At 43.6% G+C, this 25,232-nt stretch overlaps 1 protein-coding gene and 2 non-coding genes across 9 annotated transcripts; all 3 read right to left on the bottom strand.

The window, feature by feature from the left end:
* Window positions 1-266: 266 nt before the first annotated feature.
* Window positions 267-23,742, bottom strand: KHDC4 (KH domain containing 4, pre-mRNA splicing factor). 7 transcript variants are annotated; one of them, XR_001438542.2, is made up of 14 exons: window positions 23,665-23,742; window positions 22,960-23,176; window positions 18,485-18,613; window positions 18,070-18,149; window positions 15,932-15,984; window positions 15,503-15,666; window positions 14,451-14,662; window positions 12,174-12,234; window positions 9,434-9,491; window positions 8,948-9,201; window positions 4,737-4,910; window positions 3,869-3,953; window positions 3,114-3,205; window positions 267-1,551 (listed from the first exon to the last, which is right to left on the bottom strand). XR_001438542.2 is itself a non-coding variant. In NM_001266079.1 (14 exons), exons 1-14 carry the CDS (start codon window positions 23,700-23,702, stop codon window positions 1,352-1,354), a joined length of 1,845 nt encoding a protein of 614 aa, NP_001253008.1. In that variant the 5' UTR covers window positions 23,703-23,722; the 3' UTR covers window positions 302-1,351. The 7 variants fall into 7 exon arrangements, 2 of the variants coding, with proteins under 2 accessions (NP_001253008.1, XP_077852368.1); XR_013415053.1 differs by having other exon boundaries at window positions 3,869-3,981; window positions 8,948-9,100; XR_013415054.1 differs by having other exon boundaries at window positions 8,948-9,100.
* Window positions 7,657-7,793, bottom strand: LOC114675099 (small nucleolar RNA SNORA42/SNORA80 family). The gene has a single exon (XR_003726197.1). It is a non-coding gene; the product is annotated as a small nucleolar RNA SNORA42/SNORA80 family (small nucleolar RNA).
* On the bottom strand, window positions 14,779-14,907 carry LOC114675113 (small Cajal body-specific RNA 4). The gene has a single exon (XR_003726211.1).
* Window positions 23,743-25,232: the final 1,490 nt, after the last annotated feature.

Raw genomic sequence — 25,232 nt, 5'->3', positions numbered from 1 at the left:
TCATGAAGTCCTTTTAATACCCTGTTAAATAAAGGAGGGCTAAAATATGAAAATGGATAATATCCAGCATAATAATCCTTAACATTTTCATTTGAACTTTAAGGGTACATTTTGCAGTTACATAACTCTTGGAACTATATCCAAACCTTGGGGTCTGTATATGTATTTTTCTGGTAATATTATAGTTGCATTATGCTATGAGTAAAAAAGTTTATGAATTTTAGTGTATGGATGGGTTGTGGAAGAAAACAGAGAAACCACAAGCAGAATATTTATACATTTATTTATAATGAAATTATGGTCTACATATTTACAACGTATAGGAAACCAGAGGATAAGTTTATACAAAGCCAGCCTGCAAAGTATTCAAATGTGCAAAAATGACAGTTCAATATCTCAAACTATTCCTGGTTCAGCAGACTAGCTCCTTCACTTTCACACATCAATATTTGATACAAAAAAAGTTCTTTTGGCAAAACCTGTAATGCCAAGAAAAAGGACAAGTTGCAATTTCAGTCATTAAGTCCAAAATCCTATAGCCAGCAGTCAGATCTCTCTATTTTAGCTGCAACCAGTTCTGAGAGAGACAGACCACTGTGTTTCATTTCTGTGATGAGTTCTGACCAGTTTTAGTCAGGAAGTTTTCTCTGACCCAGCTGAAGACAGGATCTTAGAAGGGCAATAAAAACAGTAATGGCTATGAGACCAATGTGCCTGAAGGTGCCAGCTCTGGATCACCCCAATTAAAAACAACAATGAAAAAATAACTTCATTTTCCTATCCAGGATCCAGCTATATCCAACAGTTTTAAATGAGACAGCATTTTCCAAAACAGAAAGAATCCAAAATGAAACAGGGATGCAGATCTGTCAGAATTAAATACTGAAAAGGACGGTCTTAAAATAATTTCCCCACTAATAAATAGTAAGGCTCTGTTTGTAACCAGTTATGTATCAAAATTGACCAAACAGTAGTAAAATACAAATAAAACTTTCTTTATGTCAGAATTGGGTCTATTCATTTGGAAAAGGCTGGACCAGGTCAAATGTGTATGGGAACGACCCTGTTAGAATGCTTTGTTGGACAAGCACATTTCACGAACTGTTAAAAAGCTTCTGAGATAAGTTTGTGATTCTAATTAAATTTTAACAGATTCTATGCCACTGCAGAAATAAGGATTTTTGTTGTTGTTGTTGTTAAGGAACCCCTTTAAGAAAGGGCGGCACTGAATCTCAAACTTCTGCAAAGTCCAGGTTGGTTCCCAGCACAGGCCCCAGAGTCTTGTTAAATCAAATGCATGCATTATTGCTAAGAAGAGTCACTGAGGGTCAAAACTCTGTTCCACTGTTTCCTAGGGAGCCATCCAGAATGGCATCTGTTGTTTAGCTCGTGGTTGTGATGAAGGATATTGGTATCCCAAACTCCAGCCCTGTGGAAAACTACTTGCATTTTTATGACCTCCATGTTCCTCCTCTTCATCAGATGAATCTGCGGCATAAGCCACCAAGCCAAATCCCTTCTCTGTAGTTTTCATCTTCTTGGCTGGATAATCTAGAATAGAGAAAAACAACCCCAACCCCATCCCCACCAAGGGAAAAAAAAAAAATACCATAAATTCGTTAATTAAAAAAAAAGATGTTAATTTTAAGTGGTTAGTTGGACACCATTTTGAGGTCACAGGGTCAATGGTCACCCAAAAACGTTGAAGATCACAGGAAAAACAGCACCAGCATCAGCAAATGTGAATCCACCAGAACCATGTAAGAAAACAGAGAAAGAAAAAAGAAACACAAAAAAAAGAAAAAAAAAGAAAAAAAGGAAAGTTAGCAAGTGAGTCTCTTGAGGGATGATATTTCACCTTTTAAAGAGTTAAAAGAAAAGAAGTTAAGAAAAGAAAAAAACGTCTTTTCTTCTGTTCATTTTTATGAGTACAAGCAAAGAACAAAATATCCCATGTACCTCTACAGGATTTAGAGTTCTGGGATGCTAAAAAGCAACCTTTTCCTAACAGCCACAAACTGACCATTACTGACCAATAGAGCTATAAGGGGAGATGTGTGGCTTAGCTCCCAATACAAAGCAAAATCAACCTTTATTAAGTCCGTATCGGATGACGTCCTGGTATTCACACAATATAGGCAACAGGATTTTTAAATGACCTACTACTACTACTCATTAATATTCACTGATGCTATGTATAAAATAAGTCGACTAACTCTTTTCTAGATACACGTTGGTTGGAAATAAAAGGTTGTCTGTATATAATTTTTTTAAACTATTTTTTCTCTCTCTGTCTCAAACACATTGGTTGGAAATCACAGGTTATCTGTATACAATTTTTTAAAAACTATTTTCTCTTTCTCTTTCTTTTTTTTGAGACAGAGTCTCACTCTATTGCCCAGGCTGGAAAGCAGTGGTGTGATCTCAGCTCACTACAACCTCCACCTCCCAAGTTCAAGCGTTTCTCCTGCCTCAGCCTTCCAAGTCGCTGGGATTACAGGCATGCACTACCATGTCCAGCTTAATTTTTCTATTTTTAATAGAGATGGGGTTTCACCGTGTTAGCCATGCTGGTCTCAAACTCCTGACCTCAGCTGATCCGCCCACCTTGGCCTCCCAAAGTGCTGGGATTACAGGCGTGAGCCACCATGCCCAGCCCAAAAGTATTTTCACTGGCTAATAGATTAGAGAGGTTGGATTAAACACCTGAATGAACATCAGGTTAGAAAACTAATAGCTTTATTTATGTATGTATTTATTTATTTATGAGATGGAGTCTTACTCTATTGCCCAGGCTGGAGGGCAGTGGTCTGATCTTGGCTCACTGCAACCTCTGCCTCCCAGGCTGAAGCGATTCTCCTGCCTCAACCCCCAAGTAGCTGGGATTACAGGGGCCCACCACCATGCCCACTAGTTTTTGTATTTTTAGTAGAGATGGGGTTTCACTATATTGGCCAAGCTGGTCTTGAACTCCTGACCTTAGGTGATCCACCCATCTTGGCCTCCCAAAGTGCTGGGATTACAGGCGTGAGCCACCACGCCTGGCTGAGAAAACTAATAGCTCTAGACCAGTCTTAGTCACTCCCCTGTTCCCCCAGCTATACCACACTCACCATGGCTCCCTGTTAAGGTCCCAGACCCATTCCTTTCATCGGATTCTGTTTTTATTCCAGTCACTGGAAAGGCTGGTGGAGGCATCAACTGCCTATTGAAAGACAAAATGAAACTTTCTTTCAGACAATTTAAATTTTCTTAACTTATCCAGTGGATTAGAAGTGCAATTAAATCTGCAGACAATCCTTCAAATTCATTTTAACCATTAATTTCAACTGCTTCCACCTTCCCCCAGCCCCTTTATAAAAGTATAAGGCCCATCTACACAGCAATTGCCATGACAAAAATCTAATGAACTGTTATGAAACGGTATCAGCTCCTTTCTTATGAAGGTTAATATACTAATGTAAGAAAGGTAAATTCGAGCACTGTGTGGCAGGCTGAACTCCCATATTCATGTACTTCCATCCATGATATTCTAATAATTCTAAAGTAGCAAAAATAGCTGAATTATATAACATTTCTGTTACTGTCTATCCTTAGGAAAATGGCCAAGATGCGGACAATGGAAGTCAAGAAAGATGTCTGAACAAGTAATAAATTATCCAAAGTCAAGTATAACTGCTTCTAAGTCTGTAAAAGGCCTATCATTATATTTTCCTTCACTGCATCAATTACAACAAACAGACGCATATTTGATTCAAAGATTTCATTTCAGTTTCAGAATACTTAAGCTCATAGCAATGATCACTACTCTGACTAATGGTGCAAACAAATGACATCTGAATACACTTGCATAATTATTCCAACTTACCTGTCCCTCTCTCTCTCTTTGCCTGAGGAACTTGCTGGCTTCGATCCTGCACCTTCAATCTCATTCTGACTGGAGAAGCCTGTACCTAAATTAGTCATATGAATGGGTCCATGCTATGAGCAGAAAAATACAGTGGCATTAGCAAATCTACAACTGCTGTATTGACTTTAGCTCCTTAATGTAACTGTCAAGTGCCTCATCTTTCTGATAAGTTGTAGTAAGTTAAACTACTACAAAGCTCTTTGGGATTTGCTGTGTAACTGTAGTCAAAAGTAGGGATTTTTTTTTCTCTGTAGGACTTGGACAGGGGTGTTATAATTCATTATGCTATCTATAGCCTGTTTTTAACTGACTGCCCATAGCTCAACTAGTTTCTATAAACCTAGCTAGAAACCATAAAAAAATGTTTTGGTTTAAAGAATGATTCAAGGATTCTGACAAAATGGAAAGGTACTTCTGATAAAATTGCACCAAAACTACAAATTAAGAATCTTTTTAACTTTAGTGGCTAACTTTACAATTACATGTACAGAATCACTCCTTTTCTAGCAGTCTTGCGGGGTGGGGAGACTGGAGGGAGATATCACTCTCTTTTTTAGGTGGAGGGTAAAAGAGCACCACTGAAAGCCAAGATTTTAAATACAAGCCACATATTGGTAGATCAATAGCTTTGAGTGAGATGTGTAAGAAAGTAAGAACTCTCAGAGGCTTTCAAGAGTCTGTTGAATAGGATAAAAAACCTAACCAAAATAAATTCCAGAAAGCAGAAATCCTAGTGCTGGGAGAATGATGTGAATTTATCTTTTTTAAAGGGAGAATATAGTAGGAGAATAAGATGAAGATAGGAAAACAGGGTATTTTATTTAACCTGGTATCCAAGCAGTCCAGATTCCCGTTCATCTGGTAGCTCCTCTGTGAATCGTCTCTTCTGTGCCTGGGGCTGACTTGGGAGTGGGGGCTGGGGCTGGGGCTGGGGCTGGGGGCCAGCAGGCAAGGCAGTTTTGACAGGAGCAGCAGGAATAAAAGGACCACCCATCGGACTCTGGGACCAAAACAAACCAAGGAAGAAAAAAAGTGTGAGAATGCCCAAGGAATAAGTAAACAATGATTACAATATACTTTAAGGATCAATAAGTATCTCATGAATTTTGCATCTTCAGGTCCTTAGTTTCCTTCATGTATAATTTGGTAACAGTATCACCTAGCCTTCTCACCTTCATCCTAGGGAAACATGAAATTGACAACCTATATACAGTGCTTTGAACTTTTTTTTTTTTGAGACTGGAGTCTCGCTCTGTCGCCCAGGTTGGAGTGCAGTGGCGCGATCTCGGCTCACTGCAACCTCTGCCTCCCGGACTCATGCCATTCTGCCTCGGCCTCCCGAGCCGCTGGGACTACAGGCGCCCGCCACCATGCCTGGCTAGTTTTTTTTTGCATTTTTAGTAGAGACGGGGTTTCACCGTGTTTGCCAGGATGGTCTCGATCTCCTGACCTCGTGATCCGCCCGCCTCAGCCTCCCCAAGTGCTGGGATTACAGGCTTGAGCCACCGCGCCTGGCCCAGTGCTTTGAACTTTTAAGAAAACTCTGTTGTGCATTTGGGCTACTAGGAGCAAACATGACCATTAACAAACAGAACTCCAACCACTGACAGTCAACATGATTAGCTTTCTGTAATAAGCTTTCTGTAATTTATAAATGCTGCTAATGCTTGTGGAAGAAGTAATTTCATCTTCCACTCCCTTAGTTATTAGTAAGTTACTATGTTAAGATTAAGTCTAATGTTTGAAGATGTTGTTCCAAAAAGGAATAAGGGGTATCAAAAGACAATATATATTACAGAAAAATAGGAAGGTCTGAAGAGAAAACTCTATACAGCCATGCGTTGCTTAGCAATGGTAATACGTGTTTTGTTTTGTTTTTGAGACAGAGTCTCAGTCTTGCTCTGTCTCCCAGGCTGGCGTGCAATGGTGCGATCTCGGCTCGCTACAACCTCTGCCTACTAGGTTCAAGCGCTTCTCTTGCCTCAGCCTGCCGAGGGACACTACGACCTCTGCCTACCAGGTTCAAGCGCTTCTCTTGCCTCAGCCTGCCGAGGGACTACACGCACGTGCCACCATGCACAACTAATTTTTTTAGTACTTGTGATCCACCTGTCTCAGCTTCCCAAAATACTGGGATTACAGGTGTGAGCCACTACACCGAGTGTGAGCCACTACGCCAGTGCGAATGTTTTGATAAATGCACTGCAAGGCGATTTTGTCATTGAACAAATGTGTACTTATACAAACTTAAGATGAAAATAGCCTACTACACACATAGGCTATATGGTATGGCCTACTGTTTCTAGGCTACAATCCTGTATAGCATGTTACTGTACTGAATGCTGTAACACAATGGTAAGTATTTGTGTATCTAAATGTAGAAAAGGTACAGTAAAAATATGCTACTACAATTTTACAGAACAAGCATCATATATGCAGTCTATCACTGACTAAAACGTTGTAAGGTGGCTGACTGTATTAATAACACAGCTAACATTTATTGACAGATTGGATCATCTTACTTAATCCTCGCAAACCTCTTAGATTTTTATCACTGTGCCCATTTTACATCTAAGGAAAACCAAACCCTAGACAAGTCAAGTTACATCCCAGTATCACACAGCTCAAAAATGGGAAAGCATGATGAACCCTGTCAATCTAATTCTAACTCCCAGCTTTTTTTTTTTGAGTTTTGCTTGTGACCTAGGCTGCAGTGCAGTGATGCGATCTTGGCTCACTGCAACCTCTGCCTCCTGGGTTCAAACAGTTCTCCTGCCTCGGCCTCCCAAGTAGCTAGGATTATAGGTGCCCACCACCACGCCCAACTAATTTTTATATTTTTAGTAGAGACAGGGTTTCACCATGTTGACCAGGCTGGTCTTGAACTCCTGACCTCAAGTGATCCACCCGCCTCGACCTCCCAAAGTGCTGGGATTACAGGTACATGAGCCAACACGGCCACCTTAACTCCCTGCTTTTAACCACTCTGCTGTATTGCTTCCCAATTACAAAGGACTGACATTCAAAAGTGGGGACCTACAGAGCTGTCTAAATATAAAAATTAAAATAATTTCGGCCGGGCATGGTGGCTCATGCCTGTAATACTAGCACCGTAATCCTAGCATTTTGGAAGGCCAAGGCCACGGATCACCTGAGGTCAGGAGTTCATGACCAGCCTGGCCAAAATGGTAAAACCTCATCTCTACTAAAAATACAAAAATTAGCTGGGCGTGGTGGCATGTGCCTGTAATCCTAGCTACTCGGGAGGCTGAGGCAGGATAATCACTTGAACCCAGGAGGTGGAGGTTGCAGTGAGCCAAGATCACACCACTGTACTCCAGCCTTAGCATCAGAGTGAGATTCTTCTCAAAATAAAGTAACGGTGGCTCACGCCTGTAATCCCAGCACTTTGGGAGTCCGAGGTGGGTGGATCACGGGGTCAGGAGATCGAGACCATCCTGGCTAACAAGGTGAAACCCCGTCTCCACTAAAAATACAAAACAATCAGCCAGGCGTGGTGGAGGGCGCTTGTAGTCCCGGCTACTTCGGAGGTTGAGGCAGGAGAATGGCATGAACCTGGGAGGCGGAGCTTGCAGTGAGCCGAGATGGTACCACTGCACTCTAGCCTGGGCGACAGAGCAAGACTCCGTTCCAAAAAATAATAATAATAAAAATAAATTAAAATAAAATAAATAAATTTTACCAGGGACCACAAATAAAATTTAGTTCATAGTTTTTCTGTTATACACTGTGCAACCCCCTTCAGTGCTCACAGCCCACAGGTAAGGGGGCTGGGCAATGGTTTGAGGCTGCCATTTACTCTGGCATGGGTACACTATGAGAGGCCCACAGCGAAGGACCCACCATAAATCCATTACCATGCTCTCATGAAGTCTCTCCCCTGCCTCTAAGACCAGTATATAAACCATCCAGATTATCATCCAGACATCTACTCTTTTCCTACAATTCTACTTTCACGATTTAAGAAATTGTGGCCAAGTACGGTGGCTCACATCCGTAATCCCACGACTTGGGGAGGCCAAGGCAGTCAGATAATGAGGTCAGGAGATCAAGACCATCCTGGCTAACACAGTGAAACCCCATCTCTACTAAAAATACAAAAAAATTAGCCAGGTGTGGTGGCAGGTGCCTATAGTCCCAGCTACTTGGGAGGCTGAGGCAGGAGAATGGCGTGAACCTGGGAGGCGGAGCTTGCAGTGAGCCGAAAGGGGCCACTGCACTCCAGCCTGGGTGACAGAGCGACACTCCATCTCAAAAAAAAAAAAAAAAAGTTAAGTATACATTTCTTAAGTTATAAAAGAAACATGCCAGCATTTATAATCCTTACATTTGAAAAGTTTATATATCTCTTACATAATGTTTATTTTTTTTGAGACACGGTATCTCACTCTGTCACTGAGGCTGGAGTGCGCTGGCACCATCTTGGTTCACTGCATCCGTGACCTCCTAGGCTCAAGGGACCCTCCCACCTCAGCCTCTTAAGTAGCTGAAATACAGGTATGTGCCACCATGTCCAGCTAATTTTTTTGTAGAGATGGGGTCTCACTATGTTGCCTAGGCTGGTCTCAAACTCCTGCGCTAAAGCAGTCCTCCTGCCTCGGCCTCCCCAAATGCTGAGATTATGTTTCCTCTTAAGATGTGAAATTGTAACTCAGTTCCAATCACTAAGAGGTGTGGTGAAGGTAGCCCCATTCTCCTTGAGGACTTTGTTAACATTGCAAAGGCCCTTAAAGCCTAAAATATTTGCTATCTGACCCTTTATAGCAAGTGTGCCCACCAGCCCTACTTTAAAAAGTTATTTGGTGTGCAAGACTGTGAAAATATAAACTTTAGGATGACATACACACATACACGCTAATCCAAAATATTCACGTAGGTTGGTGGTAGGAACACAGAAGACAGTAGGAAAAAAACATTCCACATTACATGATTTATTTCTGGAATACCACTACTTCCCCTCTTTCCCCAGTTTTTCCTAAATTCAGTAGTATCTTGTTGCATATCCTGACATCCTACCTGTCCAGTGCTAGCTGGAGGCTGCACTTGTGTTATCGGGTATTGTGTTGGCACAGGTGGAACTCCAGTAGGTAATGCCGGCAAGACTCCAGGTGCTAATGAAACAGCTGGTGGCACTATGCTTGGTACTCCGTAGGGAGGTTGAACTGGCTGCTGAGGAGGGGGAACAACAGGGTAACCAGACTGATAGCCATTGGATGGATAATATGGTGGTTGAGGAGGGACACTACTTATAGCAGAGGGTTGTGTATAGCCTGAGGGGGAAGAAAAAAAGTGTTTAATCAGCTGCAGCAGAATGAGACAATTTAGCTGAATATTAAACTTAATATCTAGGGAAGAAAAATACTGAGGCATGAATGGCTTTCCAAATTACCCTAAATTAAAGGGAACATTAATAGTGCCCTGGCACAGTCTAGCCTCCAGTATCATAATTACACATAACTATCACTAGCAAAATATTTTTTAAACACTTCAAGATGTACACACCTGGTAAAGGTACAGCAGTATTAATCTGATTCACAAATCTAGAATATTCAGCATGAACCTGAAAGAGAGGGGGAAACAAATTAACATGGGACAGCCCAAGCTGTGTATTTACAAGGGTCTGATTATATAATTCTAGGACCAAAGCCATTAGCAATTAAAATATATCTACCGATATTCCAATCAAATTTAAACTGGTTTAACCTACTTTTTTTTTTTTTTTTTGAGACATAAGTCTCGCTCTGTCACCCAGGGTGGAGAGCAGTGGTGCGATCTCGTATCACTGCAACCTTTTTTTTTGAGACAGTCTCACTCTGTCACCCAGGCTACAATGTAATGGCAAGGTCTCAGCTCACTGCAACCTCCACCTCCAAGGTTTAAGTGATTCTCCTGCCTCAGCCTCCCAAGTAGCTGGGACTACAGGTGAGTACCACCACACCCAGCTAGTTTTTGTATTTTTAGTAGACATGGGGGTTTCACTATGTTGGCCAGGCTGGTCTCCAACTCCTGACCTCGTTATCCACCCGCCTTGGCCTCCCAAAGTGCTGGGATTACAGGCATAAGCCACCGCATCCAGCCCACCTCAACATTTTAATAAGGCAGATCTATAAATTATTAAGCCAATTTTGGGCATTAGGAGCATGAATAATCCTGAATCCCCTAAAGTATACTCAATTCTGGGGTACAAAATCATTTAGAAAGCCACAGAAATTAAGTAACTAGGAAATTTCCAAGTTGTTAGTATAACTGATGAGACCTCATTCATTCACATTTACTGGGTGACTTTTCCTCAAGGTTTACTCACAGTTTACTAAGGGTTTAGTATTTTCCTCATACTTCCTTCCTATATATTATTAAGTCCATAACCTCAAGTACCAACAAAAAGATGGGAAATGGTCAAGAAAATTATCTGGTACAAGGGTTGGTAAATCAGGTGATATGTAAAAAAACAAAGGAAGTAAAAAAACAAAACAAAGTAAAAAAACAAACAAACAAGGCCAGACGCAGTGGCTCATGCCTGCAATCCCAGCACTGTGGGAGGCCGAGGCGGGCAGATCACGAGGTCAGGAGATCGAGACCATCCTGGCTAACACAGTGAAACCCCGTCTCTCCTAAAAATACAAAAAACTTAGCCGAGCATGGTGGTGGGCATCTGTAGTCCCAGCTACTCAGGAGGCTGAGGCAGGAGAATGACGTGAACCTGGGAGATGGAGGTTGCAGTGAGCTGATATTGCGCCACGGCACTCCAGCCTGGGCGACAGAGTGAGACTCTGTCTCAAAAAAAAAAAAAAAAAAACACCACCATAAGCTACCCAATAAGGTACCAGAGAACACAAGATTGAACATATTCAGTCCAAAACCTGATTTCCTTTAAGTGCTATAAAGACAGTCCTAAGGTTTAACTTTTGGTTGTTTACAGAAAAAAAGAATGCATAACCAAATGAGCAATCATCCCCCAAACATGTCTAACTGGTTTCAAATTATTATAGCTCTACCCTTACTTCAGACTGGAGCTATGCTAATATAAGCCAAAACCAACACAATGGGCCGGGCGCGGTGGCTCAAGCCTGTAATCCCAGTACTTTGGGAGGCCGAGGTGGGCGGATCACAAGGTCAGGAGATCGAGACCATCCTGGCTAACATGGTGAAACTCCTTCTCTACTAAAAATACAAAAAAATTTTTTTTTTTTTTTTTGAGACGGAGTCTCGCTGTGTCTCCCAGGCTGGAGTGCAGTGGCGTGATCTCGGCTCACTGCAAGCTCCGCCTCCCGGGTTCACGCCATTCTCCCGCCTCAGCCTCCCAAGTAGCTGAGACTACAAGCGCCTGCCACCACGCCCGGCTAGTTTTTTGTATTTTTTTAGTAGAGACGGGGTTTCACCATGTTAGCCAGGATAGTCTCGATCTCCTGACCTCATGATCCACCCGCCTCGGCCTCCCAAAGTGCTGGGATTACAGGCTTGAGCCACCGCGCCCGGCCAAAAATACAAAAAATTAGCCGGCTGTGGTGGTGGGTGCCTGTGGTCCCAGCTACTCGGGAGGCTGAGGCAGGAGAATGGCGTGAACCTGGGAGTTGGAGCTTACAGTGAGCCGAGATAGGGCCATTGCACTCCAGCCTGGGTGACAGAGCGAGACTCCAACTCAAAAAAAAACACAAAAAACAAAAAACAAAAAAATAGAGTGGCTCAAGCCTGTAATCCCAGCACTTTGGGAGGCCGAGGCGGGTGGATCACGAGGTCAGGAGATCGAGATTATCCTGGCTAACATGGTGAAACCCCGTCTCTACTAAAAATACAAAAAACTAGCCGGGCGTGGTGGCGGGCGCCTGTAGTCTCAGCTACTTGGGAGGCTGAGGCGGGAGAATGGCGTGAACCCGGGAGGCGGAGCTTGCAGTGAGCCGAGATCACGCCACTGCACTCCAGCCTGGGAGACACAGCGAGACTCCGTCTCAAAAAAAAAAAAAAAAAAAAAATAGAAAACCAACACAATGACCAGGTGCTAGGAGAGAGGAGAGGCATGGGATGATTTCTCTCTCAGACTCCAGAAGGAATCAATTCTGCCAGCACCTTGATTTCGGACTGCTTCCTTAACTGTGATAGAATAAATTTGTGTTATTTTAAGCCACCCAACTGCAGTAACTTGTTATGGCAGTACTAGGAAACTAAACAGGTGAAAGAAACAGTTAAGACATACTCCAAAACGGCAACTGCTTTTCTGAATGAGTACCAGACAAATCCAACTCACTGTTTGCAAAAGATTCTCACAAAGCTTCTTGGCAGCAGCCAGGCCTTCTGGTTTGGGGTGACTGCAAAGAAATAACCAGGAATTCAAAGGAGAGAAAAATAAATAAAAGATGCAGAATGCTGCTTTCATTTTTCATGCTATTTTACAAATCTACATTAATATATTCACTGTAGCTCAAAATCTAGGCCTCTGAAAATCACAAAACAGAAACACAAAATAACATAAGTCTTTAAAAATATATTATCATTACCACAAATATTTTATTAGTCTTTCTCTGAGTAATGGTACTTCTTGATATAAAAATATTTTAAAGTTCATAAAATTACTATAAAATGTATTAATATTGATACAGGTTTAAATGAAAATTATTTCAGGCTTATCACAGCTCACTTTAAGATTCACTTTTTTTGGCCAGGTGTGGTAGCTCACGCCTGTAATCCCAGTACTTTCGGAGGCCGAGACGGGCAGATGGCGAGGTCAGGAGATCGAAACCATCCTGACTAACATGGTGAAACCCCGTCTCTACTAAAAATACAAAAAATTAGCCGGGCGTGTTGGTGGGCGCCTGTAGTCCCAGCTACTCTTAGAAGGAGTCTCGCTCTGTCGCCCAGGCTAGAGTGCAGTGGCGTCATCTTGGCTCACTGCAAGCTCTGCCTCCCGGGTTCATGCCATTCTCCTGCCTCTCAGCCTCCCGAGTTGCTGGCACTACAAGTGCCTGCCACCATGCCTGGCTAATTATTTTTGTTCTATTTTTAGTAGAGACAGGATTTCACCATGTTAACCAGGATGGTCTCGATCTCCTGACCTTGTGATCCGCCTGCCTAGGCCTCTGAAAGTGCTGGGATTACAGGCCAAGATTCACTTTTGTACAGACTTGTAAAAAACCAAAAGACTTGAAAGAGACAATTCCGTCTCCTAATTCAGTAATTTCTCTTTTTTTTTTTTTTTTTTTTGCGACGGAGTCTTGCTCTGTCGCCCAGGTTGGAGTGCAATGGCGCAGTCTCAGCTCACTGCAACCTCCACCTCTGGGGTTCAAGCACTTTTCCTACCTCAGCCTCCTGAGTTGCTGGGATTACAGGTGCCTGCCACCACACCTGGCTAATTTTTTTTTTTTTTTTTTTGAGACAGAGTTTCACTCTTGTTGCCCGGGCTGGAGTGCAATGGCATGATCTCGGCTCACCGCAACCTCTGCCTCCCAGGTTCAAGCAATTCTCCTGCCTCAGCCTCCGTAGTAGCTGGGATTATAGGCATGTGCCACCACGCCCGGCTAATTTTGTATTTTTAGTAGAGACGGGGTTTCTCCATGTTGGTCAGGCTGGTCTCGAACTCCCGACCTCAGGTGATCCACCCACCTCGGCCTCCCAGTGCTGGGATTACAGGCGTGAGCCACTGCGCACACCTGGCTAATTTTTGTACTTTTAGTAGAGACAGGGTTTCACCGTGTTGGCCAGGGTGGTCTCGAACTCCTGACCTCAACTGATCCATCTGCCTTGGTCTCCCAAAGTGCTGGGATTACAGGTGTGAGCCACCACACCTGGTTTAAGACAGGGTCTCACTCAGTCACCCAATCTGGAGTGCAGTGGTGCAAACACAGCTACCTGCAGCCTTAACCTCCTGGGCTCAAGCCATCCTCCTGCCTCAGCTTCCTGAGCAGCTGGGATTATAGGTGTGCACCACCACATCTGGCTTTTTTTTTTGAGATGGAGTCTCGCTCTGTTGCCCCGGCTTGAGTGCAGTGGCACCATCTTGGCTCACTGCAAGCTCCATCTCCCGGGTTCACGCCATTCTCCTGCCTCAGCCTCCTGAGTAGCTGGGACTACAGGCGCCCGCCACCATGCCCAGCTAATATTTTGTATTTTTAGTAGAGACAGGGTTTCACCTTGTTAGCCAGGATGGTTTCGATCTCCTGATCTCATGATCTGCCCGCCTCGGCCTCCCAAAGTGCTGGGATTACAGGTGTGAGCCACCACGCCCGGCCTAATTTCTTTAATTTTTTTGTAGAGATAGGGTTTCGCTATGTTGCCTAGGCTGGCCTCAAACTCCTGGGCTTAAGTGGTCCTACGCCTTGGCCTCCAGAAGTGTTGGGATTATAGGCATGAGCCACCGTGCCCCAATTCTACAATTTATTTAACTAATTATAATTACTCCTAGCATTTACCTAAATCCCTCATGTTACTATTAATTACACCCGGTTTTCTCTTGCTCCTTCTGAATCACTCCTGACTGTACCAATAAGTTGACAAGAATTCACATGTCCCCTGCCCTATGCATCCATACCTGATGTAAATATACATAGGCTCAAAAGCTTCTCGGCCAGATGCTGGCTCAATGCAGCCTGAACCTTTGCCCCGCAGGAAGACTTTGGCACCTGTTTCAATCTGAATGTGCTGCAAATAGGAGCAGCCTGGACCTTCCACTTTCTCCTTGACGTTAAAAGTGGGCACAGCATGTTCTAGACCCACAAATAATTTATCTTGAACATAATGCATCTGTAGGAAGAAAAGAATACTTCGTATTAAACAGCAAATATATAATTAAATCCTCAATCTTTGAAATAAGTCAATAAGAAATTATAGCAAAGACAGTCTCCTGTAAAACTGGGATAGAGTGTTGGGTAGTACAGTCAGCCCTGTGATACTCTTCAGTGAAGGCTGCTCTCTCCAACCCTTTTTTCTAGGAGGAATGTATCAGCAAAGTCTTGCTTCATCAGACTCAGCCTTCTTAGTCCTCCAGTTATCAAGTTTACAAATAAACTAAAAGCACTAACTTCAAAATGTACAATACCTTCTGCTCTATCAATCTCCTTTGTAGAACATATCAATATGAAGAGGTATGTGCTCACGTGTTCATTATATTGTGGAGAGCTAGATAACACACTAACAGAATACCTATAGCAGGTAACTTTCGGGATTGGAATTTAATGATTTTTTCTTCTTCTTTATATGTATTACTTGGCACATCTTTTTTTTTTTTTTTTTTTTTTTTTTTGAGATGGAGTCTTGCTCTGTGGCCCAGGCTGGAGTGCAGTGGCATGGTCTCGGCTCACCGCAACCTCCACCTCCCAGGTTCAACCAATTCTCCTGCCTGAGCCTCCCGAATAGCTGGGGTTACAGGCGCCTGCCACCATGCCCAGGTAATGTTTGTATTTTTAGTAGAGATGGGGTTTCACCATGCTGGTCAGGCTGGTCTCGAGTTCCTGACCTCAAATGATCCACCCACCTCGGCCTCCCAAAGTGCTGGGATTACAGGAATGAGCCACTGCACCTGGACGGCACATATCATTTTTATAGAAATGATAAAGCTATTCATGATCCCTCCCCAAAACATACCCCTGACTGGAAGGGAGGCTTCTGGCTAACAGCTGGAGACAACTGAGCGATAGGTGCTGGCTGGTGATAGACAGTTACTGTTGCACCATTAAAAGTCGGACTTGTTCCTGTGGCAGCTTTTACCACTCCATTGGTGATAATTTCTTTGATCCGGTTTACAGCTCCTTGGAAAAACACAAACAGTAAAACTGAATGGAATGAACTGACTAGTGCCCAGGCAGGCCAGTGTTCAATCACTCACACGTAAATCCGCTTTATACGTTACCCAAGTATGCGGCTGTCAACCCCTCTAAACTCCCATACAAATTCGTGTACAGTTCATGAACAAGGGCTAGAACAGCCATCAGGGACAGTTTGCCAACTTGCTATACAGACCCCTGTACTTTGTTCTTCACAAAAAGTGCTACGTGAGCCAAAAACATTACTTACTGTCCACTAATTCCCGTGTCTGGCCCTGAACATGAAGATATAATGGACGATCCCTATAAAGAGAAACAAAAAAGGATGATCTCAACGTGGTCAAAACCAAAAAAGGAGTCAAATGGGTCACCAGATCTAATTTGTAATGTTTCAAGTTTCCAAATAACCAAAAGGGACTATATACATTAGAAGGGTTTTTGCTAGCTAATGTCTGAGAACATGCCTTAACAGCTGGGGAACAAATAAACTTCTTGATCTTAAAAGTCAACTGGCCAACAGATTTCAGATCAAATCTGTTCTTATAGATTCACTACCATTATTTTCCAGTCTATGGAGATAACCCAATATTTAAGAACAGAATTCCTTTTTGCTGGCTGTCTAATAGGTTATAAACAAATGTGGTCTTGTCTATCCAAATCAATGGGGCAAGCCGGGTGCTGTGGCTCATGCCTGCAATCCCAGCACTTTGGGAGGCTGAGGTAGGCAGATCACATGAGGCCAAGAGTTTGAGACCAGCCTGGCCAACATAGCAAAACCCCATCTCTACTGAAATTACAAAAATTAGCCGGCATGGTGGCATGCCTGTAGTCCAAGATACTGAGGAGGCTGAGGCACAAGAATCGCTTGAACCCAGGAGGTGGAAGTTGCAGTGACCCAAGATCATGCCACTGCACTCCCGCTCGGGCAACAGAGCCAGACTCTGTCTCAAAAAAAAAAAACACACACACACACAAAAAATTAATGGGGAAAGATTGATCATGCATATAGAGAAATCTCTTAAGGCCCACATCAACTGATAATTTAGATTCTAAATGTGAAGATGACTTAAATTATAATAAAGTGATCAATAACCATATACAGTTAATAAAAAGTGGCAGGTAAAAATAACTTTTTAAAGACAAAGTTCAAAACAGCAACCAACACATATAGAAAGTTTAAATATATTCTTGGGGCCAGGCACAGTGGCTCACGCCTGTAATCCCAGCACTTTGGGAGGCCGACGCGGGGGGGCCACCCAAAGTCAGGAGTCAAGACAATATTGCCAATATTGTGAAACCCCATCTCTACTAAAAATACAAAATGTAGCTGGGTGTGGTGGCACACGCTTGTAATCCCAGCTACGTGGGAAGCTGAGGCCAGAGAATGGCTTGAACCCAGGAGGCAGAAGTTGCAGTGGGCCGAGATGGCGCCACTGCACTCCAGCCCAGGTGACAAGACCAAACACTCCATCTCTAAATAAATAAATAAATTCTTGGCTTGGGGTAGGAAGTAAATTTTGTTACTTATTTTGTGTAGTTTAAGCTAATGTTAAAAATGCTGCATTTCCTAAGTACCTATCAACCAACAGTGAAGAGAAACTCAAACACTGAATGATGGAAGGAATGAAATGAAACAGATTAAGTCTTTACCTGAATAATCACAACATATAACCATCATAAAGACAAAAAATATATATATGAGCCCATTTGTGAGGGTAATTATTTCCACAGAAAAAAGTTAAGTAGTATATACATGGCCGGGCACAGTGGCTCACGCCTGTAATCCCAGCACTTTGGGAGGCCGAGGTGGGCGGATCACAAGGTCAGGAGATTGAGAACATCCTGGTTAACATGGTGAAGCCCCATCTCTACTAAAAATACAAAAAATTAGCCGGGTGTGGTGGCAGGTGCCTGTAGTCCCACCTACTCGGGAGACTGAGGCAGGAGAATGGCATGAATTCGGAAGGCAGAGCTTGAAGTGAGCCAAGATTGTGCCACTGCAATCCAGCCTGGGTGACAGAGTAAGACTCCATTTCAAATTAAAAAAAAAAAAAAAAAAAAAAGGAAGTATATATATTATTTCTGCAGATCATATGGCACAGAAAAAAGAAAAAAAAAGTATATACATTAAATGTTAGTGGTATCTTCTTTTACACTTTCCTATAATTTGTTTCCTCCAATAAAAACATTAAATGTGAAATAAAAGTCCAAAAACAGCTCCCAACAGCTTGTATCTGTTTGATAGCCAGAATTCTGCTATACAGTGTGCACACACATACCCCTCAAACCTCGAATCAAATATCATGTACACGTATTACCTACGGATGAAAAACATGAGGCTAATGTGAGTCATACACCCAACCCTTCCATAAACAAGAGAATACGTACCCTGGTCCCACTTTGGCTTTTTCCTCAGTTGTCATGAACCTCCCTCGAGTTGATACTGCAGCCCCACTAAGGCGGCTGATCTAAAAAAGGAAATGTTCAATTAAGAAGATGTGGCAATTGGTTGATTTCAATGGCAGACAGATTTTCTTCCCATTCATTCATTCGACCAAGTAAGAAGGAATGAATTCTCTCCTATATCTGAAATTTTTATTCCATGGTTTCTTACTCAAACCAACACAGAGAATTCATTTATACCCATTTCATTATCTTCCTCTGAAGTTAAATTAAACCCAGTCCTGACTTCAGAGACTATGACCCAAACTCACTAATAAATATCTAACACCTGTCTATTTAGAGGTCTTCTTTATCTGAATCCACTCACCACCTTCCCCAAAGAGTCCCAATGCCTCCTCACCTCATCTTGAGTCTGTCCTCGAGTCAGCAAGTTCCTACATGTGAGAGGCACATCATTAATTTCTACTTCAGCTACCACCAGGTCATCCTTGCTTTTATTGCTAGTTAGGCCTTTGCCAGGAGCCTGAAGCTAGAAAAAAGAGAAATTAGATTAAAAAGTTTTTATGGTGAGATAAAGTCTTCTTTTATTTATTTATTTATTTACTTGAGACGGAGTCTCTTTCTGTCGCCCAAGATGGAGTGCAGTGGCATGATCTCAGCTCACTGCAACCTCCACCTCCTGGGTTCAAGCGATTCTCCTACCTCAACCTCCTGAGTAGCTGGGATTACAGGTGGGTACCACCATGCCTGGCTAATTTTTCTACTTATAGTAGAGATGGGGTTTTGCCATATTGGTCAGGCTGGTCTCAAACTCCTGACCTCATGATCCACCTGCCTTAGCCTGCCAAACTGCTGGGATTACAGGCATGAGCCACCACGCCTGGCCTATTTTTTTATTTTTATTTTTTCTTGAGATGAAGTCTCACTCTATCACCCAGGCTGGAATGCAGTGGCACAATCCCAGCTGACTGCAATCTCCGCCTCCCAAGTTCAAATGATTCTCCTGCCTCAGCCTCCTGAGTAGCTAGAATTACAGGTATGAGCCAATAAACCCAGTTCGTTTTTGTATTTTTAGTAGAGATGGGGTTTCACCATGCTGGCCAGGCTGGTCTCGAGCTCCTGACCTCAGGTGATCCACCCACCTTGGCCTCCCAAAGTGCTGGGATTACAGGCATGAGCCACTGTGCCCAGCCTAGATAAAGCCTTTTAGTCATCCAAAATACAACTATCCTTTCCCAAATCCCGCACCTCCCTACCCTTCCCTTCATCTGCCTGTAAACACAGTTGGTCTTTCTTCATAAACAAATTAACAAGCAAACAAAAACCTCACTAAACAAAGTCAATCTGCTTGAAGGCCACAATCAAGATTTCTCTGTGACCTTAGCCCTATGTGCATTTTTATGACCACCTAATTATAGAAGCTCTAGGGACCAGAAGCTACAGCCTTCAAAAAGAAAATTAAAGAGCAAAGTTATGACACTCTATAGCTCAGTTAGTTGGCTGTACATGGAATAAAACATAATAGAAGGTAGAGAAGCAATGCACACAACACATATACCTCAAGCATATAATAGGAAGTTGTTTTTGTGCCACTCCCACAATCATAACATAAAATCCAACTAATTCCATCCTTGTAAAGTTCTCAAAAGCCCTTAAATTGTATCTAACTAATCATTCCTCACTCTATTACGGAAGAACAAAGAAGAATGAAAAGCCAGTAAGATGGTAAAACCTGATCTAGTTTCTTTCAATTTAAACTGCAAGGAGTTCGTGACCAGCCTGGTCAACATGGTGAAACCCCGACTCTAGTAAAAATACAAAATTAGCCAGGTGTGGTGGTTCGTGCCTGTAGTCCCAGCTACTCTGGAGGCTGAGGCAGGAGAATCGCTTGAAGCCGGGAGGCACAGGTTGCAATGAGCCGAGATCACGCCATTGCACTCCAGCCTGGGCAACAATAGTGAAACTCCGTCTCAAAAATAAATAAATAAATTACAAAAAAAAAAGGCTGGGCCGGGTGGCTCACTTGAGCCCAAGAGTTTCAGACCAGCCTGGGCAACATGGCAAAACCACATCTCTACAAAAAAATACAAAACATTAGCTGGGCATGGTGGCATGAGACTGTAGTCCCAGCTACTCAAGAGGCTGAGGCAGCAGTAAGCAGTGATTGCGCCACTGAACTCCAGCCTGGGCAACAGAGCAAGACTCTATCACACCAAAAACCAGACAGACAGAAAGAACAGAAAGAAAGAAAGACAGAAAGACGGAAAGAAAGAACGAATGAATGAACCAACCAAACAGGCTCATGCCTGTAATCCCAGCACTTGGGGAGGCTGAAGCAGTCTGAGCAACATGGCAAACCCATCTCTTCCAAAAATAAAAAAAAAAATTAGCCGGGCACGGTGGCATGCGACTGTAGCCCTACTACTTGGGAGTACCTACTACTTGACTGTGCCACTGCAGTCACTGCCTGGGCAATCAAGCCAGACCCTGGGACCACAGGCATGCACCACACCTAGTTAATTGTTTTTGTCTTTTCTGTAGAGACAGGGTTTCAGCATGTTGCCCAGGCTGGTCTTGAACTCCTGGCCTCAAGTGAACCACCCACCTGCCTTAACCTCCTGAGTAGCTGGGACTACAGGGGCCTATCTCCCCAGTCTATGTCTAGAAGGTAAGATATTGTTTACTTTGTGCATTACATACATTTTTTAAATGTGGAGGCAAAACTAAATACAAACTCAACAATATCACCTTACCTTTATTTAACCCCCTATAGTATTCATTTACATTATCATCTCAATGAATCCTTATGACCGCCTTTAATAGTACTTATCAATGTTGTCTAAGAGAACTTTTGGTGACAGGTGTTCTAGTCCATCACTCCAATATGGTAACCATTTAGCCACATGCGTCTGTTGAGCACCTGACACGTGGCTAATGTGACTAAAGGTCTAAATTTTAAATTGTATTTTGTTTGGTTTTGCTTTGCTTTGCTTTTTGCTTTAACAACAGGAATTTATTTCTCACAGTTATGGAGGCTGATAATGTATTTAAATTAGTTTTATTATTTAGACAAGGTCTCACTCTGATGCTTAGGCTGGAGTGCAATGGCAAAATGACAGCTCAATGCAGCCTCAAGCTCCTAGGCTCAGGTGATCTTTCCACCTCAGCCTTCCAAGAATCCAAGAAGAATTACAGAGGAGCTGGGACTACAGGTGTGAGCCACCACACCCAGCCCCTTAATTTTAACTTAAGGCCGGGCGCGGTGGCTCAAGCCTGTAATCCCAGCACTTTGGGAGGCCGAGACGGGCGGATCACGAGGTCAGGAGATCGAGACCATCCTGGCTAACACGGTGAAACCCCATCTCTACTAAAAAATACAAAAAACTAGCCGGGCGAAGTGGCGGGCGCCTGTGGTCCCAGCTACTCGGGAGGCTGAGGCAGGAGAATGGCGTAAACCCGGGAGGCGGAGCTTGCAGTGAGCTGAGATCCGGCCACTGCACTCCAGCCTGGGCGACAGAGCCAGACTCAGTCTCAAAAAAAAAAAAAAAAAAAAAAAAAAAAAAAAAAAAAAAAAAAAAAAAAAAATTTTAACTTAAAATTGCCACATGAGGCTAGTGACTACTGCACTACACAATGCAGGTATATATTACCAAAGAGAAAGCTGAGTTTCGTTATGCCAAAGCCATGTAACCAGTAACTGTGGATTCTGGGTTTCAAATTGTGGATTCTGGGTTTTTAGGTTTTATGATTCTAAATCCAGTGTTTATGTATCCTGCTGAGGTCAACTACCTAAAGATTATTATTTTAAGGGAAAAAGAGAGCTTAAACGATTAACATCAGTATTAAGAATCTTAATATATAAGAAGCATTACATCTTTGTCAAGATGCTTTTAATTTTTCCTCATAAAACAATCTTTGCAAACAATAGGCTGCACATGGTGGCTCATACATGTAATCCCAGCACTTTGGGAGGCCGAGATGAGCCTGATCAACATAGTGAGACCCTGTCTACTAAAAATACAAAAAAAAATTAGCCGGGCATGGTGGCATGCACCTGTAATCCCAGCTACTTGGGAGGCTAAGGCAGCAGAATCACTTGAACCCAGGAGACAGAGGTTGTAGTGAGCCGAAATCACCCCACTACTGCACTTCAGGCTGGGCGACAGAGTGAGACTCTGTCAAAAAATAAATAAATAAATAAAACCCTACAGGTTCTAATTAGAGATGACACTATGGGGCTCACTTGATTTACCTGAACTTCTCTTTTGAGTTCAGGGAAAAAGCACATATATTAAAAACATGTTATGTTGCTTTAAATGACTATGGAAATAGAACTTAAGTTGAACTAAGTGGACAAGGACAAGACAAGGTATTTGGTCCATAAATGTAATCAGCCCAATCAAAAATGCCTCGTATGTATTTGTAACAAAATGTCTTCTGGAACATTCCAAAACTAAATGATCTCTCAACTACTATATCCATTTTATCCTTTACTAACACAAATTATTATATGATTACAGGATTACAAACAACTTTTTTTTTTTTTAAAAGACGGAGTCTCATTGGGTCGCCCAGGCTGGAGTGCAGTGGCATAATCTCAGCTCACCACAACCTCCGCCTGCTGGGTTCAAGCAGTTCTCCTTGCCTCAGCCTCCTAACTAGCTGATTACAGGCGCGCGCCACCATACCCGACTAATTTTTGTACATTTAGTAGAGACGGGGTTTCAACATGTTGGTCAGGCTGGTCTCGAACTCCTGACCTCGTGATCCACCTGCCTCAGCCTCCCAAAGTGCTGGATTATAGGCGTGAGACACCGTGCCCGGCAAAACAACCACTAAATTCGCAATTAGTGGAGACCCTTCAACTTCAAATACCTTCTCAGAAGCATTCTGTGTTGGTTTCAGCTTTCCTTTTGCCATGAGCATGGCATTGATCTTGGCAGCCACAGCAGCAGCAGCATCCAAAGCACCTGAAGGAGCAGCTGTGGTGCCCCCAGGACTTCCCCCACTGCTGGTGACCTCCCCACCTGGGGCCGCTGGCGGGAGGAAGAGAAGTGGGGCTGGAGCTGGTTGGTCCCATTTGCTGCGTCGCCTACACGTAGAAAAAGGAAAACATTAGGCCCCAAAGCTTTCATGTATGTTATTCTTTCCTTACTACGCCTCAGCACCCCATTTTCCCTCTATTATATTCCACTTACACTTCCGAATCACCTTTTAAATCTAAAACTCCCCTCTCCTTAAACAATTATTGCTACATTTAACAAACCCCCCACTTTCCACCCTTCCCCAAAATCTTTCCTTTCTACTGTCCCCTATATCAAAAGACTCCACTCTATCCTGCACGCTCTCGTTTACGCCTTCCCCTTGGCTCGCCCTTCCAAAAGTCCCCGTTTCCCTCCTCCCTCGGATCCCAGCCGGCCCTTTAAGGGCCCCAGGCCTGCTCAAGATCCTTCTCCCCAAACGTCCAACCCTTTACTTCCTACTTAAGGGGCCCTCCACCCTATACGCAGCTTCTCAGGGTGCCTCCGCCTCTCCCGCGCCCCAGTGCTCGCTCCGATGCCCTCGCCCCTGAAGCCGTACCCGCCAGCTCCAGGATGTGTCGCGCTCCCCGCGGACATGGCGACCGGTTCTACTCAACCACCCGCCAACTACCCGACTACCACCTTCTCGTCACTTCCGCCCCCAACGCTCTTACGCACAGCCTTTTCCGGTCGTGAGGCCGAGCGGTTCCGGTGAAAATGTCGATTCCGATTGGACTCTTGACGATTTAAAGGCGTCTGGCGTTTCTGAAACTGGTAGGGTGTGATCTTCCGGGTTGCGCCTTACCCTTAAGAAAGATGGCTGCTATGCCTACTATAGATGCGGAATCGGGCCTAGCTGAATCCATCTTTATCGTGGGCATGTTGTGAGACTCGAAGACAATACGCATGAGTCAGTAGATTAAACAGGTTTCTCCTCAAATTCCGCTACATTTGTGTTGAGTCCTAGTTTCTGTCTGGGGAGACAACCTTCCCGCGGCTTTTGCCCGTTTCACGTTTCTGTTACTTAGGAAAAGGAAAAGGATTCGTTGCAAAGATCATTTCAAGAATTTCTCTGTCTGTTTGGTCCATTTCTGTGCACCAAGCAGGGAATATAAAGATAAAAAGATGAATAAGCCGCAGGCCCTGCCATTCTGGTACTCTCAGTGTGGCAAGGCAGATACGCAGGCAAATATGTGTGATAGAGTTGTATATTAAGCAAAGGTCGAAGAAGATAAGCTGCACATCTTGGGGGAGCGTTAAGAACGGGAAGCTAAAAAGCCGGTAGAGTGCTGGAGAAGCGATCAAGCGTAGGTTATGGAGCACCCTGTTCTGGGATCTGTGTACTTAACGGTTGAGCTGGCTGGAGTGCGGGAGGCCAGGAGTTGAAAGGCCTTGAATGAGTTGATTCTGTAGGCTAAAGATTTCTTTTTTTGAGACCGAGTTTCGCTCCGTCACCCAGGCTGGAGTGCAATGGCGCGATGCGATCTCGGCTAACTGCACTCTCCGCCTCCCGGGTTCAAGCGATTCTCCTGCCTCAGCCTCCCAAGTAGCTGGAATTACAGGCGCCCGTCACCACGCCCAGCTAATTTTTGTTTTGTTTTGTATTTTTAGTAGAGACGGGGTTTGGCTATGTTGGCCAGCCTGGTCTCAAACTCCTGACCTCAGGTGATCCACCCGCCTCGGCCTCCTGAAGTGGTGGGATTACAGGCGTGAGCCATCGCGCCCGGCCGAAGCTAAAGGTTTCTAACCTTTGGGATGTCTTGGAACTTCACTGGGTTTTCAGATCCTCCCACCTCAGCCTCTGAAGTAGCTGGGACTACAAGCACGCGCCACCATACCTGGCTTTATTTTATTTTATTTTATTTTATTTTATTTTATTTTTAGAGACCGGGGTGGCAGGGGATGCGGAGGTGGGGGGTTACTATGTTGCCTAGGCTGGTCTCAAACTCCTGGGCTCAACGGATCCTACCACCTCGGCCTCCCCAAAGTGCCCTTTTTCCTCTTCTCCCCGAAACACAATGCTGTTGGGATTCAGATTGAAATTACATTGTTTATTATATTTGTCATTTTAAAAAATTTGAGATATACCATAAATTTACCCTTTTTAAAAAGAGTAAATTTAAGTGC

The sequence above is a fragment of the Macaca mulatta genome, chromosome 1, assembly GCF_049350105.2.
Source record: "Macaca mulatta isolate MMU2019108-1 chromosome 1, T2T-MMU8v2.0, whole genome shotgun sequence".
NCBI lineage: Eukaryota > Metazoa > Chordata > Mammalia > Primates > Cercopithecidae > Macaca > Macaca mulatta.
The sequence above is the reverse complement of the archived record's forward strand: the minus strand, read 5'-3'. Positions and strand labels throughout refer to the sequence as shown.